Consider the following 19,169-nt stretch of genomic DNA (forward strand, 5'->3'; position numbering starts at 1 on the left):
ATGCTACTACAACAATAGGGATACGTCAGCCTCGGAATTATCCCTTCAGCGTCGCTTCTTTTTCCTCTTTCTGTTCACCTTGGGTTTCTCGAGGGGGCTTTGTCTGACAGGAGCCACCTCACCATAAGCACAAGCTAGATGAACACTTAGGCCAGTATTATATTCTTTATCAAGGTTTTTTGTGTGTGAAATAATCACACTTTCCTTTATTTAGTTGACGCCTATGTGGTTGTCTTCATTTCTAGATTCTTTCAACGATTCCCTTTGATCGAATTTTTCAATCATCACTTACGCATTTCTTGTCTCCTGAGCTTCGGGTTTTGACCCGATGAATTCTATTCGTTATAAAATATTGGTACAATGTGTATTGTTGGCTGAAAGACGCTTTCAACTGGTTTCTAGCCACCTAGACACACTATTTTTATATCCAAAGATTTAGTTCATCCATCCACCAGTCATGAATATATAAAACGAACTAGCCGCTCATACGTGTTATTTAGCTCAATTGATAATACAGGAACAAATATCACCAACACCAGGATACGGTAGGCTCAACAATATCCCGTCTCACGGAGTCAGACTTTGATAAACCTTGTTGCCCGACGGAGTAGTACTTTTAAGTTTTCCCAGAAGAGCCTTGGCAAGCTTCTCAATTCGAAGTTTGAAAAAGATCTCAGGGTCATGGCCACTAAGAAATAGTCCTAGCGGTCCCGCCATCTGCTTCAAGTGAAGAGATCGCGCGCATTCAATTTTCCAGTCCCGAGCAAATTGTTGGATCATGCTGAAAAATTCAGGAGCAGTAACCTCTCTGTGACCGATCCCGGCCTTTCTAACTTCTTCGACTACCCCATCTGGGGCGTACTGGCGCATACGGTTAAGCAGCTCACCAATGGTTCGTGGTACGTATAAATCGGCGCTGGCATGGACCACACCTGTGGTACCTTTCACAACATGAGCGAGACACGTGCGTGCCACGAGATCAACTGGGATCTCGTTGCATGCTGCGTCCCAAGGGAGTGTTTGCTCAAGTTTGAACGGTCCATATTCCGAGTCTCCTAACAGGATCTGAATGAATGAATGTACGGGTATTGCGCCATCGCTTCCGTAAAATGGGAAAGGATCTTCTATTGCTGGCGAAATAAGGCAAGGTCGCACGACGAGGATCGGATATTTGTGATCGCCGGTTGAAAGTAAACATTCGGCTAGGTGTTTGGTCAGAGCATAAGGAGCAGCAAATTGCTTTGTATAAGATGATTTTCCTGTGGCCTCGATTTCGGCAAGTTCTTCCCAGGGATCCTTGTATAGAGGGTAGAGTTGTTCCTTTACCACGCCATCCGGGAGAAAGCTGGATGCATATGTAGTTGATACATGCAGAAAGTATTTCAACTGTGTGAAGCTGTCTGCCATAGTGGCCAGGGTCAAGTGTGCGGTACAATTAACCGGTAATGTTTCTGCAAGATCCCGAGACAAGGAGATATCCCCAGCCGCATTGATCACTATTGTGGCTTCATTTCTTAGACGCAAGAGATTGACAGAGGATAGGCCGAGATCAGGCTTGGTCATGTCACCCAAGACAAACTGTATCTTTCCAGTGGCAATGATATCGTCCGCCTGCTCTGGCATTGACTGCTCCCATGCCTCAATTGCCCTTTGGACCGATCCTCGCACTAATACGAAGATCTTCGATGTGGGAAGTTGTATGGCTAGTTTATACAACAAGCAACCCCCAAGATTACCTGTTGCCCCTGTGAGAAAGATCACATGCCCATGAAACCATTCGTTGTCCATCTCAAATAGTGCTTTTCCTCGAAGATTGAGTATTGGAATTAGTCAAGTGTCACGATACAAAGTGTGGCATGCTACAAAGAGAGCAGCTCAAGGAATCAATAATATCTTGCGATTGCTAGAATGACAAGTAATATCAGACAAAATTCGTCATTAAGTCACCAAGTCCTCGCCAAGGTTTTTTGTAGTTCTCACATGAAGATACAATTTCAAATTCCTCCAAGGCTCTGCATGAAAGTCTGGATTTCCTTCCAATTCTCAGAAGCAATTTCGCAACCTTAATAGTCGGTGAGTTGCAGCTCAAACGTATGATCAGCCGCGGTAGAGGATGTACGTATGGCAGTCATTTGGGTGGCGGGAAACATCATTGTGTAAAGAACTCCGACATTCGGAATGTAGTTAGTTCCCTAGCATTTCATGATTCTGCGGTCTAGATGGGATTTTGTCATCTTCTGGAAAACAAAGGACTCATCCGTGTGACCCGATGATTGAGCACTGTTGGGTTGCGCTGTACATCCGGGGGGTAGGAGATCTCTCTAAAGACTGTTGGGTTGTGTTAAGAAACTTTCCACGAATATGAAATTCTAATGAGAAATCATAACACCAAATTTGAAGTCCACATCTGCTGCACGCTGGACTTGAAGCTTGAACAGTCGGAAGTCTTTGTATCGCAAAGCCATGATCGTCAATTTCCAGAAAATACGCTGGAACAAGTTGACAAAAAAATCCCGTGCATGTACTTTGGTTGAATGCCCACCAAATAAGTACCGTATCTCTTGACTGTCGTACAATAACACGTCGTGGGTTGGAGTAGTATTGAAGCAAATCTAGCAAAAGACAGCTGATCTATCCACACGACCTGGAGCTACTTTTGTAATGCAGATTTCCGCATTGTCGAGCTGTACAACTGCTAAATTAGTCGGGTACACATGGTAGTAGTTGGATGGAGGATCTCGGTAAGAATATATTCCTTACAGCTGCAGAACCGGGATATGTAAGTACATATTGTGTAGGATTTCACCCAGACACCCAATTTAGCACCACACACACTCACACGCTTGTGAACGCATTGTACACAATAGTATCAGATTTCAAAATCAGACTCGTGTTTCCTCTGCCTATTCTGCAGCCATCTTGATCCAGTACTAGTTCTCTCATCATTCGACCAAAAATGAATTTGACCACTGGACAAGGACAATCAAAATGCAGAGGCCGCGGGGATGACGAGTCAAATCAGCCGATTGCAGTCATTGGATTGGCTATGCGACTGCCAGGAGGTATTCGGAGTGGCGATGAATTCTGGGAAATGCTAGTGGATAAACGTGATGGCTTTTGTGAAGCGCCTATCTCCCGCTGTTCGAGAGAGGCTTCTAGCAAGTCCGATCGTGGAAGTCCAAGCGAAGCGAGGAATGGGTTCTTCCTGCAAGAAGATCCTGCTCTTTTTGACGCTTCTTTCTTTTCTGTGCCTCCCCACGAGGCAGCACGGCTGGATCCCCAGCAACGGCTTTTGCTGGAAGTGGTCTGGGAGTGTCTGGAAAACTCGGGGGAGACCAAATGGCGCGGTAAGAGGATTGGATGCTTCGTCGGTGTATTTGGGGAAGACTGGCTGGAGATGTCTCACAGAGATCCGCAGCATCTGGGTCAAATATACCCCATAGCGACAGGTGGCTTTGCGCTTGCAAACCAAGTGTCATATCGGTTTGATCTAAAGGGCCCAAGGTAAGTGTCGCTGGCTCCATTTAGATTTAAACGCTCTGACCCTTTCAAGCATTACCATTGAGACGGCTTGCTCTTCATCTTTAGTGAGCCTGCATGAAGCCTGCCAAGCTCTCCGGTCTGGGGACTGCTCAACAGCTTTAGTGGGCGGGACAAGTCTTATATGGAGTCCCACAATGACTGATGCTATGACCAAAAACTTGGTTCTGTCACCCAGTGGTATCTCTCATACCTTTGATGCCAATGCAGATGGATATGGTCGGGGCGAGGCAATAAATTGCATCTACCTCAAGCCGTTAAAGTGTGCCCTGCGCGACAACGACACGGTCCGGGCCATCATTCGCTCAACAATAACCAACCATGACGGAAAGACCCCTATATTCAGTAATCCGTGTCCCATATCCCAAGAGAAGTTAATTAGACACGCATATCAGATTGCAGGAATCGAGGGCATTGACGAAACACCTGTTTTTGAATGCCACGGAACTGGGACTGCCGTCGGCGACGTGATTGAAGCATCGGTCGTGGGGAAAGTGACACAAGGAAGAAAAACTTATCTCACCGCAGTGAGTTACAAGCATGTCACTTCGATCTGTCAAATATCCAGCTCACCTCGTGACCGTACAGGTAAAACCGAATGTCGGCCACTCAGAGGGAGCATCTGGCATCACCAGTATTATCAAAGCCATCCTGTCACTTGAACACAAAACAATCCCACCAAACATACACTTCCAAGCTCCAAATCCCAACATTCCATTCGTCGAGGCAAATCTACACGTACCCTTGGAACCTACCCCGTGGCCTGATGGCAGACCTCAAAGGATTAGCGTCAACTCATTTGGTATTGGTGGCTCAAATGCACATGCAATCTTGGAGTCCGCGTCAACAATTGTTTTGGAGCCTAGACTTGTATCCATCGACCCACACAATGATCCCCTGCTGTTGGTCGTATCTGCGCACACGGCCGATGCCCTTCGCAGACGGATTGACCAGATCACCAAATATCATAACAGCCACCCAGAGCGCGTACACAATCTTTCTCACACTCTAGGTACTCGAAGAGACCATCTAGCACACCGTGCCTTCGCAGTTGTACAACCGAGTAAATCTGTCTTAGAAGACGCATCTTTTACTTGTTTCAAAACAACTTCTCCAGATGTTATCTTTGTGTTTACAGGCCAGGGGGCTCAGTGGCCAGAAATGGGAAAGGGGCTTCTTTCAAACTTCCCAGACTTTAGACAGGACGTTAATAGGATGGATGAAGCACTCCAACAATTACCTGACCGGCCAGATTGGCTATTATGTGGTTGGTCAAAGCAGTCCCTGGATTGTGAGATTTAATGTCTGACCTACCTTCTAGATGAAATGAGACAAGAAAGTACGGCTTCTCGTGTACATGAAGCTGAATTCTCTCAGCCTCTTTGTGTCGCGCTCCAGATTGGTCTGGTCAACCTTCTTGCAAGCTGGGGCATTTGCGCGTCCACAGTTGTCGGGCATTCCAGTGGAGAGATTGTGGCCGCATATGCTGCCCGAGCTATCACAATGAGAACAGCGATTATACTAGCATATTACCGAGGCAAAGTGGCCAAGTCACTAGAAGGATTAGGAGCTATGGTGGCGGTCGGCTTGGCTCCCGATGAAGTGCTTCCGTACCTCACCCATGGAGTGGTTGTTGCTTGCCACAACAGTCCACACAGTATTACTCTCTCAGGAGACAAAGACTCGGTAGATCGAGCAGTCCGAAATATCAAGGCGGCAAACTCTGATACGCTTTGTCGGCGATTACCAGTGCGGACTGCTTATCATTCTGGTAATTAAATCCTCTTTTACCCCTGTCTTCGCAACCTTTAACTGACATAAGTTGCAGGTCACATGAAGCATATTGGTCTTGAATATGAGCACTGTATATCTAGTCAGATAGAACATGAGCATTGCATGCTACCGTTTTGCTCCAGTGTTACTGGTCAAATTATTACTGACCCTCACAAGCTCGATGCATCATATTGGCGACAAAATCTAGAGTCACCCGTGCTATTCACAGAGGCCATTCAGAGTCTTCCTACTACTGGAACTCCAATCTTTCTAGAAATTGGACCACACTCGGCACTGGCTGCCCCTCTTCGTCAAACTTTCAGAACGCTGTCCGCGAAGTCTCCAGTCTATATTCCAACCCTGTTTCGGTATGATGACGACGTCAAAGGACAACTTCTCAGAACAGCTGGGCAGAGTTATTCAAGCAGCATTGCCATCGACTTGTCTCGTATCATTAGAATTGGGAAAACCTTGACAGATATTCCTCCTTATCCATGGCAACATGATCGGTCATATTGGAGTGAGAGCCGATTAAGTCGAAACTGGAGGCAACGCAAGTTTCCGCACCATGAGATCCTCGGTTCTCGCGTCATCGATACAACTGATCATGATCCTTCTTGGCGCAACCTTGTGTCTCTAGATGATGTTCCATGGCTTTTGGACCATGTGATTCAAGGGACTGTCACTTTCCCCGGAGCTGGATTTCTTGCCATGGCAGGCGAGGCAATCCAACAATTGCACCCTGACAATGGTAGTTACTCGGTGCGCAATGCAGCGTTTGCTGTGCCGCTACTCTTCCACGAGGAAGACCACGTTGAGATGGTTACTAGCCTCAATCGCGTCGAGGTGGCCGATAGGACTCCTTCTGGTTGGTATACGTTCAAAGTCATGGTCCATGATGGAGAAAGATGGACGATGCATTGCCAGGGTCAAATAAGAGCTGGTGCTGATCACGCCTCTACATCTACCAAAATCGTTTCCTACCCGAGAGCGGTTTCTTCCGAGGCCGTGTACAGAGTACTGCAAAGGAGCGGGATTGAATACGGACCTCAGTTTCAGGGCCTTGGGCAAATCACTGCAGACCCCACCGGACCCAGGGCAACCGGCACCGTCATGGGCAATCGCGGGCTCCCTGGCAGCAGATATCCTTTACATCCAACTGCAATTGACCAATGTCTTCAACTGATGGGCGTTGCTGGTTCTCGGGGTATTTTGCGGCATCTTACGACAATTTATGTCCCGGCAGCGATAGACTTCTTATTCGTTGGACCTGGGGGTCCATCCATGCTAGCAACGGCTAATACCGAAAGCGGTGCAAGGAATGGACATTTGGGCAATACTATGGCTATGCTCGATGGTCGGGTCGTACTCTGCATTGAAAGGGCTTATCTTTTCGCCCTTGAAAATGACAATGTGGAGTCCAGAACTGGACCAGCTGACTCGATAAGTCATCTTGACTGGAAATCGGATATTGATCTGTTGCCCTCATCCTTGCTTTTATCCACTCCAAAGGACTACACACCAGAAGCCATGAATGTCAAGGCACTCGGCCAATTAGCTGCTCTATTTGTTTTAGAGACAGCTGACCAAATTCGAGGTATTGACCCAGCATCTCCACACTTCACAAAGTGGAAAGATTCCATGTTGGTCGCCGCTTCCGATATCAAAACAAAGGGTCAGCAATCTGTGTACCCAAGTGCCCGTGAATGGGCTTTGCTCAGCTCAGCCAAGAGACAAGAAATGATACGAGATGTCGTGGCTGAAACTAAATTAACATTTGATGCTCCACTTGCGCAATGCATGCAAGTTGTCTTCGATGACTGCAAACAGTTCGTTTCTGCGGAAAGCGACCCTCTGGAAATTCTTATGAAGGACAACCTATTGCACCAGTTTCATGCTGCACATACGCAGTATGCAAATTGGAGCCCTTTTTTGCCTCTTCTCTGTCATTCCAATCCCGGTCTGCGTGTACTTGAGATTGGCGCAGGGACTGGCTCTGCAACAGCTATGGCTCTAGGGCATCTCAAATCACAAAACGGGACTCGAATGTATGGGCAGTATATTTTTACAGATATATCTTCAGGTTTTATGGCTGCGGCGAAGGAGAGATTTGGCCAGGAGCAGTGCATAGACTATAAAATTCTTGATATAAGCTTAGATCCAGTGGAGCAAGGGTTTAACGCCCACAGCTTTGACTTAATCATCGCTTCGAATGTGAGTTTTGACATCAATCAGTTAAGGAAGTGAAAGCTGACTCTTCTACTAGGTTCTGCATGCTACTTACGAATTACAATCAACACTCCGTCATGTCCATCTCCTTCTAAAGCCAACTGGGTGGTTCTTGCTTCATGAAATATGTCCAGGTAATATCGTTGTGTTAGGATTTTAAATGGAGAAACTAACAGCAGCATAGAAATTTTAATCGCAGATTTCACTATGGTTGGTACTGGCTTTTCTAATTTGCAAGCCAGGTGTTAACCTCGTCGCTAGGGTGTGTTCTCCGGCTGGTGGCTAGGCGAGAACGATAATCGAGCGAGCAGGCCCTATGTTTCGCCAGAGAGGTGGCATCAAGAGTTACAGTCTGCAGGATTTACTGGAGCGGATGTTACCGCTTTTGATTTGAAGCCCCCATACCATATATCAGCCAGTTATATATCGCGCCCGGTGGACCATACACATATTTCTCAGGAAATCTGGTTACTTACCAGAAATAGCAAACCCTGCCAGTGGGCAAAGTGCATTGAGTCCTTATTCATTGAAAAAGGTTATACAACTCATTGGAGTACTTTGACTCAAGCACCACCAAAAGGCAAATTTATCATTTCCCTGCTGGACCCAGGAAATTCTCCTATACTTGAGCTCCCTGAGGATATTTACCACGATTTTCAGCATTATATCGAGCAAGTACAAGATTGCAAGATTCTCTGGGTCGCCCAATCAACTTCTCTGGCCTGTTCGGACGCGACTTCAGGTCTGATACATGGGTTTGCACGTACTCTGCGCGTGGAACTGTTGCTCGATGTTTCGATTCTTGAAGTACCGACATGGGACATGGATAGCGCGAGAGCATTGATCCAAGTCTGCGAGAAAATAAGAAGATCTCGAATACATTCTGTCCCAGACCCAGAGTATGAGTTCGCATTTGATGAAGGAGAGATTAAAGTGGGCCGATATCACTGGACGCCGCTAGCGGAACAACTCAAAAGTCAGCCTTGCGCCAATATGGCTCGAAAATTAAATCTCACGGCATATGGTCTTCTCGATACGCTTCAGTGGGTCGAGAAGGAACCATGTAGCCTAGGAGCCGAACAGATTGAAGTTAAAATGGAATACATAGGGATTAACTTCAAGGTTCATATGTCGTTCCGACTGGCTGACGTTGCATGCTAACTTTTTTAGGATATGATGGTTGCTATGGGCTTTTTTGGAAGCAAAGAAGACCTTGGACTTGAGGGTAGCGGCGTCGTACTTCAGGTCGGATCTGATGTGACAGAATTTGCGGTAGGAGATCGTGTGGTATTAATGCATTCCGGTGTTCTCGCTTCCAATGTTATGGTGCCCCAAAAGGCTTGTATCAAGCTTCCAGAGGGATTGTCGATGGCCGATGCTGCTACTATGCTAACAGCTTATGTCACTGTTCTCTATTCATTGCTAGAAGTGGGTGCTATGAAAAAGGGCCAGGTGCGTTATAATCTGTCTATTTTCAATTAGTGGCGATAACTAACACAAGAGAAGTCTGTCCTCATTCACTCTGCCTGTGGTGGAGTTGGACTAGCCGCCCTGCAAGTTTGCCAAGCTGCTGGTGCTGAGGTGGGCTTGCCCTTTTTATTTATGGCTGTAATTCAGCAGCTCATTTTGTTCCTTAGATTTATGCCACCGTTGGAAACGACAAAAAGGTCGACTACTTAATGGAGAATTACGACTTACCGCGAGACCACATTTATAACTCGCGGAACACAACCTTCAAAGAGGATTTACTGCGTGCTACCGTGGGCCGCGGTGTTGATATAGTCCTCAATTCATTATCTGGTAACCTTCTACACGCTTCATGGGAATGTGTTGCCAAGTTTGGGCGAATGATTGAATTGGGAAAACGTGACTTCATAAGCCATGGGATCCTCGATATGAGCATCTTCGAGGCCAACCGATCATTCATTGGTGTTGACCTAGCACAGGTTTGCAAAGAGACTCCAGAAGTTCTGAAGAGGTTCGTTCAAAATTTTCTTGTAATTTGAAGATGCTAATCGGCTGCAGTACTCTGTCAACATTTTTAGACTGGTATCGTCGGGGTTCAATTAAACCAATTAGACCAGTCAAAACATTCGAAGCCGCTGATATTATCAGTTCATTCCGGTATATGCAGGCTGGCACGCACTTGGGTAAGATCGTGATCCATATGCCGAGCACATTGGACAGCTTCCCTTCCCCTGTCGTTAAGACATTACCATCTTTCCGATCAGATGCCTCCTATTTACTAGTTGGTGGACTTGGTGGCATTGGGCGCTCTGTATCAACATGGATGGTTGAACGAGGTGCAAAGGAACTCATCTTCCTATCCCGGTCAGCTGGAAAGTCAAGTGATAATCAGGCATTCATTCGCGAGCTTGAAGTGCAGGGATGTCATGTAATTTGCGTGGCAGGCAATGTCACAGACAAAGAGGATGTAAACGAGGCCATTAGAAGACGAACCCGGCCCTTGGCTGGAGTGCTACAAATGGCAGTTGACCTCAAGGTAAATCATTATTTTCATCTAGTTGCCTCTACCAACAATATTGACCCACGTTACCATATCAGGATCGCTTGTTTTTACAGATGAGCTACGATGAATGGACCGCTGCGCTAGCTCCGAAGATAAGCGGCAGCTGGAATCTACATCATGCTACAGCGCAGCACCCGCTTGATTTTTTTGTTGTGTTCGGCTCCATCGCCGGTGTGTGTGGTAACACTGGGCAGGCCAACTATGCAGCAGCAACGACATTCTTGGAATCTTTCACGCACTATCGACGACAAAAAGGCTTCCCATCCTCTGTGCTACACCTTGGGGTGGTTGGAGATGCGGGTGCTGCGAGTCGCAATTCCCGATTTCTCCAGAGAGTACAATCAATTGCGCTACATGTGCTTCACGAGGCCGAGGTCATCGACGGACTAGCAGCAGCAATCAGAATATCCCCGATTACCTCCTCTAGCGCATCCGGGGCGATCGTGATGGGACTTGCTCACACAAGGCGCCGTTCTGATCTACCCAAAGAAATTTTCCTGGGAGGACGCGATGCCAGGTTTTCCCTTTATCCTAACCTGGAGTCAACCAGCAAGGCCATCGGTGGGGACGCATCGAGTCATGCAAGTGCGTTGAAGGCTCTTCTCGGTCAAATCCAGGCAGATACTTCACTTGCCGGGAAAAGAGAGACTGAGATTACATTGATCAAGGAGTTGGGTCGGTTTGTGAGCCAGAATCTCACCGGGCAGACACAGGAGAGCAATCAAGATGAAGTAGATGAAATCGGCGCAATAACAGAGATGGCTGTGGATTCTCTTATGGCCATAGAGGTAAGGAATTGGTTGCGAAGGTCGCTGGGTGTTGAAATTGCAACAGTAGAGATCAATCGAGCGGGTACATTGGGAGGTCTGGTGAGGGTGGTTTTGAAGGGGCTCAAGGAGAAGTATGATCAAAGCCCTACTTCGGACGCTGCTGCTGGTCAGCAGTGATTCCAAGGTTTGGCAACTAGGAAGCAATAGGGTGTTGAACTGCGTGAAATCTTTGAATTACAATTGTGGTAGTGGCTTCTATCTGACTTAGTTTTATATTTCAGCTAGTAGTGTACTTGGTAACACTAGTTGTAAGAGTTTATCTAATTGATTAAATGCACACGCTGATATGACTCTCGTTCTGTGAGAAATTTCGCTCCTTTGACTACCTAGGTATGTAACAACTTAGCGGCGAAAGATCGCGTGTAATAGCTTTGCAGAGTAGTGGTATGTAGACAAATAACCTTGGAACCCAGAATGAATTTTTACTGGGGACAGTAATGTGGTGTTAATCTTCCAAGGTTCAACAATATATATTCACAAATTTTCCAGAATGATATATCTTTCAACTATGCTCAAGCCTCCAGGGCTTGGAACAGCGTTGTTTCAACAGATTCTTTCCAAGATTGTAAGAGCTATACAACTACTCGTAGTTATGTAACCGATATGGGTCTCAGGTTTCCAAGTTTGAGCTGTTCATCCACAAGTCTATTTGAAGATGTACTGATAGAACGCTGACGATGGAGTTTCGTGGTATTAAGCTCATGATTTCTCCGAAGCTAATCAACATAAGGTAATGGATTTGCGAAGCCAAGAATATATACAGGTAATTGTCTCCCGAGTCGAATCCAAGGCAAGTTGCCCCGAAGAACCTTGGAACAAGAACCCGATTATGTAATCATTATCCAGCCCGGGCCGAGAGATGAGTTTCTTGTACAATTTTGTAGCGAGTACTAAATCAGAACTTTGGAAGACCTCCGGGGTTCAAATAGATTACTAAGAATAAGAATGAACAAAAGCATGTTTAGGATAAATTCAAAGCTATAGCATAAAATGAACGCTGCACGGTACTACTGTACTTTATCCACATCGGAATATTCCCGGGGGCTAAACAATCATGCACGGTTAGATGAATCCGAACCCGGGACACTCGGTATCCCACCGGTGTTCTAACCGAGCCGATGTGGAGAGTCTGGTGTTCCTGGTCTGTTCTTTCGAATTTCCTTTCATCATACCCCCAGTTTTTGCGTGGGGGCGACTTCTGGGCTGAGCGTTTAGCCTTGATGTTCTGGATGGAATTGAAGGTTCAAGTTCCAGCGAATTATTCCATCAATATTTGGCCTAGGTCATTGTCGGATTATCCGCGGATAAAATGAGTTGCTCATTTACCCTAGTCAAGTTACGTCGGCAACTGCTCCGCGCCCTGAAGGGTTTAGAGTCAAATGGGGCCAAAAGAACATCTAATCCCGGCCGTCGGGTTTTGATCAAAAAGGTATTGAAAGCCGCCATAGCACTGGGATTTTCTAGGTCATCCCACGCCATTTTAAATGGACCGAATGCCCACACCGGTAATCCGGAGTGCGGCACGGGATGCCCGTTTGATCGGATAATATCACGGAAAAAGGGGCGTCATAAGGGCTCGGGTAGGTTACTGGAAAAAAAAAAAAACAAAAAGATGGGGGCATTTTGGCTGTGGGAATTTCTTTTATTAATGTTGTCAGCTGAGAGGGTTATGGATCCCGAAAGTGGAGGAAGCCAAGGAATGTGTGGAAGAAAGATTCGGGAGGAATGCAGTAGCGAAGCCTACACTATAATATTGTACCAACGTCGTAGCAAACAAGGTTGTATAGCTCCCAGATTAATCGGTACAATATATGTCATAAAAACTACTCCGTAGTGCTGCTTAAATTTCCTTTTTAAGGTTCTCTCTCCACTGTAATATTCTTTTTATCCACCGAAGAAGAAAATAAATGCCAAGATGTGAAGGATTTAGACTGAAATTTTTTTTTTTCAAATGTTGGGCACATGACCATTGGTGCCCTGAGCTGCAATACAAAAGAATGTATTTCCCCATTAAATGCAACCAAGTAAGGAAAAGCAAACCCAGAATGAAAGAATGAAAGAATGAATGAAAGAACGGAATATATACTTCTCTTTACCTAACACAAAAGGAAATGCGGGGTTATCCGGGGTCCAATCGCTGACACCTCGGAGGCTACGGTCCAATCGTCGTATCGGATGGTGCCGAAATGTGACGGGGAGAAATCTCGGTGTATGACTTTTCCGAGCATGTGTATAGTTTGTAGACCTCGGGATTTACTCTGTGCATATTATCCTCCGTACAACACTCTACATCTCTAAGTTGTAACATGTTCAGGCACTACTGCTGGGACACGTATATTCTGTAAGGGATAACCTGCAAAAGCAAAACATCTCGGATCGCCGATGCAGTCGGCCTCGGGTTGTTTGCACTGTATCACCGTGTGGATGCGATGGACCAGTATGAGAGGAGAAGCATAGATGAAAGTACGAGTCAGTCCAATTGCTCATCCCGTGAAAGATGCGTATTCTTCCGAGGCGATGGCGTTTCATTCGACCCTCTGCCGAGCGACATCCCTTTCCCCGATTCTTGTGACGGGTGGCGAGGACGGAGGCTACAGCCCAGTCTAAGAGGGAACGTCACACGGAGACCGCCGTCAAATACGGGGTGTGCAAGGTCACAATCTATCCCCACCAATCACTTTCTCTCGAGTATACCGTGGTAAGCGACAATGTAACTTCCGTGAGAATCTAGGATCTCGCTTCTTTGCGGGGAGCCCCGACCGCTGGCTGGTCTAGGAGACGATTGGGCGCCATAGCCCTCGTTTCCCCCAGATTGATCTCCCATAGGCTGCGCGGATGGCAGGTACATCCATGTTTCTAGGAGACGAGGTTATACCCGAGGAATCCCAATGGCCCGAGATACCCCTCTTGGTAAAAACACCATGTGGAAAAAGCCTTATGGTCCGGTCCACCTTGTGGCTTTTTTCCATCTTTTTTTTTCAAAAAAATAATAATCTTTTTGGCAACTGTGGGGAATTCCGACCTTTTCTTTCCATTCTTCCAGGTGACAATTATCGTTCGCTTTACTCTCCGAGAATGCCTTTTGAACTCATCCCAAGAATATCTCGTGCCGCTTGCCTTTTTTGGCGTTCCCGACGCGGGAAGACACGGTGAATGGCTTGGTTCCAGACAAATGCCGATCCGACATCAGCTGTTAACATGGGGTAACGATATATCCATCTCGACCTATAGGCCTAGGCAGCCAAGTGACCAGGATACTCAAACCCACCGATTCCCCCGGATTTGACTATTTGGTGTATACCAAAAGTAAAGAGTCGGAAAGTGGCCGGACGACAATCGGCCGGCGAAGGACGGGAATTGTTATTCCAGCCAGTCCGGTGCTTTCATATCTGAATTTAGACCAAGTAGAAAAGACATTGTCCTACCCAGATGTTCTTGCTTTTTTCCCTGTATTTTTATTTTTTTTTTTTATTTTTCTTTACTTTTTATTTCATCTGAGCCTGACAATTGATCGGGTAGAGATGCGAGATGACGATCATGAGATCATGGTATAAGTGTAAAAAGAAAAGGTGGTAGGGTTTCCCTATTTAGTGCGCTCTCAAGCCCCGGTCTCTCCCCAGACGGGCCCCGATTCCTCGGCATATGTTCTCGACTTATTTTGGTTTTCATTTGTGCATATGTCAATAGTAATGACTACAAGCTAAAATGAACATGGAGAATATATATATCTGCTTAATTAATTAATTAATTATTTCCTCCATACAAAATTATATAAAAATGTACATATGTAAATAAATACCATGAGGTACCTGATTCATAGTAGTGTTACGGTAACAAAAAAAAGTATTAGCCAGAAACTGGGGGGACTCCACAAAACTCCAGGAAAAAAAAAAAGCGCGACCTTGCATACTTTGGACCTCCGCAATTTCCTTTCCCCAGCGGCTCTGATTCGGCTTTTTCACTTTTTTTTATGTCACTCTTTTCCCGGTCGAGACTTCCCCGTTCTCTCCCGACTAGAGTTTCTTCTTAATTCTCCCGGTCCGGTGCCCCCGACCTATTTCCCCCACACTCCGCCAATTCCGCGTCTTCTTCCTCCCTTGGCCTACTTCTTGCTTCCTGCTTCCTGATCTTCCTACCTCTTACTACCTCTTACTACCTACGTCCTTCCATACCACGCTGCTTCTGGTACACCTACAGCTATTCACATTCCATATGAATTTGTGAATCTCGGTAAGTGTTATTTTCCCGTTCGGCGTATTCAACTATTGACGATCCAAAGCCGAGTCATTTCGCCTATTCCCCCGAATTTTCTCCCCCGCAAAAAGAAAAAGGAACAAAAAAAGGGAAACCGACTACGCTTCCGCGACGGTAAATGGGAGAATCGCGACTGATCCAAATCGAATCGCCGCATTTTCGCAGACCTCGGGTCTGCCCAATACACCATGCGGTCTAGTATCGCTTGCGCTCGATGCCGGCGCAGTAAGATCAAGTGCGTCAATGCCGGAATCGACACCACATGTCGCGCATGCGAATCATCTGGGCGCGAATGTGTTTACCCAACCCCAGCAATCGGAGTGAGCGGCGCAAAACGAGACCTGGCGGCCCTGGCAGATGGAGAGGATCGGAATGGTGATTGGGATGGCCCAAAACGACATCGTTCGCGCAAGGTGGTGGGAGTCTCAGGATCTTCAGCTAGCTCCAAGGTCGGTATGGATGCGCTTGATTCATCAATACTTACCACAAAGGTGTGGGAGGCCGTCTTCGATCTGTTCCAGTCACATTTCGCGACCCTTCTACCATTCCTACATCCTGCGACCTTCCTCGCCCAAATCCGACAGCTTTCCAGCCCTGCTCCACCCGCGACTCTTGATGGGCAAGATCCTCGGAATTCAATACCTAAAGACCCTTCTTCCTCGCTGATTCCTCTGGGTGTTCTCGCCCTGACCGCTCGCTTTCACCCCCCTCTAGCTGCGGCTCACTCGCCAGCCTCGCCCGGTCATTCTTCAAACCCTCTTGCTGCATCTGAATACTATGCGGCTGCTCTCCGTAGCCGGCTGGCCGGCTTGGATGGTATTAGCCTCGCTCAGCCCGATCTTGCGCGCGTGCAAGCGCTCTTGATGCTCGCTTTGCACGAGTGGGGAATGTGCCGTGGCAAGAGCGCCTGGGTCTACGTGGGTATGGCTATTAGATTAGCACAGGCTATGGGATTACCCTTCGAGCTTGAGAATGAGTTCCCAGCCCGTGATCCTTCTCGCTTGTCCCCGGGGTTGAAGACCGAGGCCGATCACTTTGGTTTGCCGAAGCGGCTAGAAGCCAGGGAGTCGACATCTGATGATATCATCGCGCAAGAGACCAAGCGCCGGACGTTCTGGGCTTGTTTCATTCTTGATAGATGCCTCAGTAGTGGAAAATATCGACCCCGAATGGTCCGAGTCAAGGATCTCGGAATTCAGCTTCCGAGCGACAACGCTTTTGCGTTCGGCGAGCGGGTACGCACGGCCCGACTCACTGAGCCAGCCATCCGTCGGCCTCAGAGCTTCGGGTCCCAAAGCATGCAGATTCCTAGCATTCGTCAAAGCATTGGAGGTTTTGGTGACGAGAAGCTACCCCCACCCAACGGTACTCCCGATGGCAATTCCTGGTCGCCCATTTCACGGCGCAAAGATTCAAGTGAGGAGGAGGTTGATCGATGGGAAGTTGGAGCGGAGGAGTCTGTACTCAGCCGAGTTATTCGAATCACCCGCATCTGGGGAAGCATCGCCAAGTGGTCTTGCGCTGGTGGCCGCCGGACTGAGCAATATCCTCCATGGCACCCGGAATCTCGCTTCTCCTCGCTTCGTATGCAGCTGAACGAGTTCCAAGAAAGCCTTTCTCGCAATCTGCAATATTCATTGCGAAATACTGACACGCATATCATGTACAAGACCATATTGGTTTCATATACTGTGATGCATGTTGTCTACTTCCTCTCCGTCATTGTTCTTCACCGTGCCTATATACCCTTCCTACCTCTTCGCTGCAATGAGCCTGTCGGTCCCTTGGATGAGCCATTATTCCCGAATGACAAAACTAGCGGCCCACCAGACGGTTTCTGGCGCGATAGTGCCCGTGAGCTCTTCAAGGCTGCGCGACAGATGATCGACCTTGTAGCTACTTGCCAATCCCGCGGTGCTCTGGTTGAAAACCCCTTGGTCGGTTTTGCTATCTACAATGCCGCTTTCATTGGAGTCTATGGAAATCATTTCTCGCATATGGATCCTGACGGGTTGATGGGTGCCAAGCCCCCTCCTGCTAGTCACGATAGCCACCAGCTTGGTGTTGCACAAACACGCAAGGCTTTGGATATTATGCGGGAAATGCGCCCTCGCTTGAGGATGGCCGTCGGTTGGTTCCGTACTCTGAACCGCCTTCACAGTTACTTCGCCAAAGTCAAGCGCGACTTCCGCCGGCTTTCTCGAAATCGATTGGACAGCATGTCAGATGCGTCCGACCACCCTCCGAATGGAATTCGCCCTCTTCGCGAAGGTGGAGCTGGCGGTGGCCTCGAAGAATTCAAGTTGCTTGAGAAGCTTTTCCTTGACTTCGGAAGCATCGAGGATCAGTTGCCGGAATCGGGAATGGACGACGAGAGCATCGCAGTGCCCGCAGCAGGCGAGTCGATTTACGAGCGCACGAATCTCAGCGACGCTGGCAGCAATGCTGTCCGCAGTGAGACTGGTGACCCTGGTGATCAGATGCTCGATGGTGCTGGTGGCCGTCGCGAGTCATGGGTGCCGGTCAACAGCCCCGGTCTGCCACTGCCCGGACGTGACGGCGATCGTCGACCCAGCCTGCCACTCCCCAACAGTCGCCCGATGCCCTCTGGGTCTCCTTACTCCCTTCCATCTTTACAACAACACCATCCAGACGGTCCCATATACACCACCACATCTCCCGGCCTCCTCTCTCTCTCCGCGACCACTCAATCACCCTCTCAGTATTTGACGGCAACAAGCAACCGCCTCAATCCTATCAACTCCTGGCTTCCCGCCCGCACACAAGCTCCTCCCCCTCCATACTCGCAATCCCTTCCTCCCATCAACGCAGCCACCTCACACAACATCCCTGTCCTCCCTCCACCAGGGTCTGTCACTCAGCTTGCCCCCTCTCCGCCTCTGACCTCCACCGAAGGCCCAGACTCAAGCATGCTTTCAACTAGCCTCGGTGGGGACGATGTCCTCGCCTTCCTCGATGGGTGCGAATGGGGTCAACTTTCCATGCTCGCACCCTCTGAGATCGGCATTCCTGCTGGCTGGCTGAGCGCAGTTTGGAGCCAATTCGGCCGCTAGAGTTCACATTTGCTCTGAACTCCGTCCAAAGCGATGGCACCAACCTACTCCTCTTTGTATTATTACTTTTACGACCTCGTCACTTACGTCTTTCACGTACTGTACGATATCTCTTACTCTGTTTCCCTGTGATCCTCGGCACCTGAAAAACAAAAGGACTTGCACACTTGGTAAGAAACCCGAGCGCCAAAGTCAGACGGATTGAACTCCACATCCAACCATTTCATATCCGGTTCACTCGCAAATCGAACCATGTTGAAAACGGGATCACGAAAATTGATTATCACCGATACCCAGCACGCGCAACCTTGTCTTTGTTCTTGTTTGTTTATTGTTACTTGTTACTTGGCTTTTCCCAGTTATCCTTTCTCTTTTTTGTATCTTCTGATTTCCCTTTCACTTGGCGCGCAAGGCGTTACTTGTGGTTTCTACCCAATGTGTGGGACTTGGTTCTTTTTGGATTTTTCTTATTGTTTGAAGCGTGTTTTGGGGGAACCAAAGCTTAGCAGCATGGCCAGGCTTCTCTTTTTGTTTCTGGTACTTTGTTATTATCTTGATGATATCATGACCTGAAAGGTCGAGGGGTGTGTTTTTTATATGCGTTTACGATAGCCTAAGCGATGCACTTACAATCTGCAATTGCAATTATCAGTCAATTATGCCCTCGCGGCTAATTTTCTTCTCTTCAATCTGTGCAATTTTCTTTCCAATCAATAGGACTACATGATTCATGTCCAGTTGGTCGTTGATGGAAAGCATCCGATATCCATCGGTTTTCCCAATTCCGGCTCAACCCTCGCCCGACCTTCTCTTAGTAGGGAAATAAAACTGGTCAAATGCCTGATATCTAGAATCTCGCTCGCAAGCATCAACGATATTAATTCAAAATGGATCAGCAAAGCTCTCTCTTCCAATATCCTTGAACTTTCATAATCTTCT

General features: G+C 47.6%; 3 protein-coding genes across 3 annotated transcripts; 2 read left to right on the forward strand and 1 right to left on the reverse strand.

Moving 5' to 3' along the window:
• Nucleotides 1-567: 567 nt before the first annotated feature.
• Nucleotides 568-1,623, reverse strand: N7529_001555 (uncharacterized protein; the record flags this gene model as incomplete). The annotated part of the gene is made up of 1 exon (XM_057237086.1): nt 568-1,623. The coding sequence occupies one exon, from the start codon at nt 1,621-1,623 to the stop codon at nt 568-570; it is 1,056 nt and encodes a 351-aa protein (XP_057101773.1).
• A 1,333-nt stretch (nt 1,624-2,956) lies between these two features.
• N7529_001556 (type I polyketide synthase) lies at nt 2,957-11,019 on the forward strand (the record flags this gene model as incomplete). The annotated part of the gene is made up of 13 exons (XM_057237087.1): nt 2,957-3,504; nt 3,554-4,067; nt 4,129-4,807; nt 4,862-5,311; nt 5,369-7,527; nt 7,580-7,676; nt 7,727-7,752; nt 7,804-8,664; nt 8,713-8,994; nt 9,049-9,123; nt 9,180-9,520; nt 9,568-10,045; nt 10,126-11,019. 13 exons carry the CDS (start codon nt 2,957-2,959, stop codon nt 11,017-11,019), a joined length of 7,404 nt encoding a protein of 2,467 aa, XP_057101774.1.
• A 4,325-nt stretch (nt 11,020-15,344) lies between these two features.
• N7529_001557 (putative C6 transcription factor) lies at nt 15,345-18,230 on the forward strand (the record flags this gene model as incomplete). Its single annotated transcript, XM_057237088.1, has 1 exon — nt 15,345-18,230. One exon carries the CDS (start codon nt 15,345-15,347, stop codon nt 18,228-18,230), a length of 2,886 nt encoding a protein of 961 aa, XP_057101775.1.
• Nucleotides 18,231-19,169: the final 939 nt, after the last annotated feature.

This window comes from Penicillium soppii, assembly GCF_028829465.1.
Source record: "Penicillium soppii strain IBT 18220 chromosome Unknown utg000002l, whole genome shotgun sequence".
In the NCBI taxonomy this organism is placed as follows: Eukaryota; Fungi; Ascomycota; class Eurotiomycetes; order Eurotiales; family Aspergillaceae; genus Penicillium; species Penicillium soppii.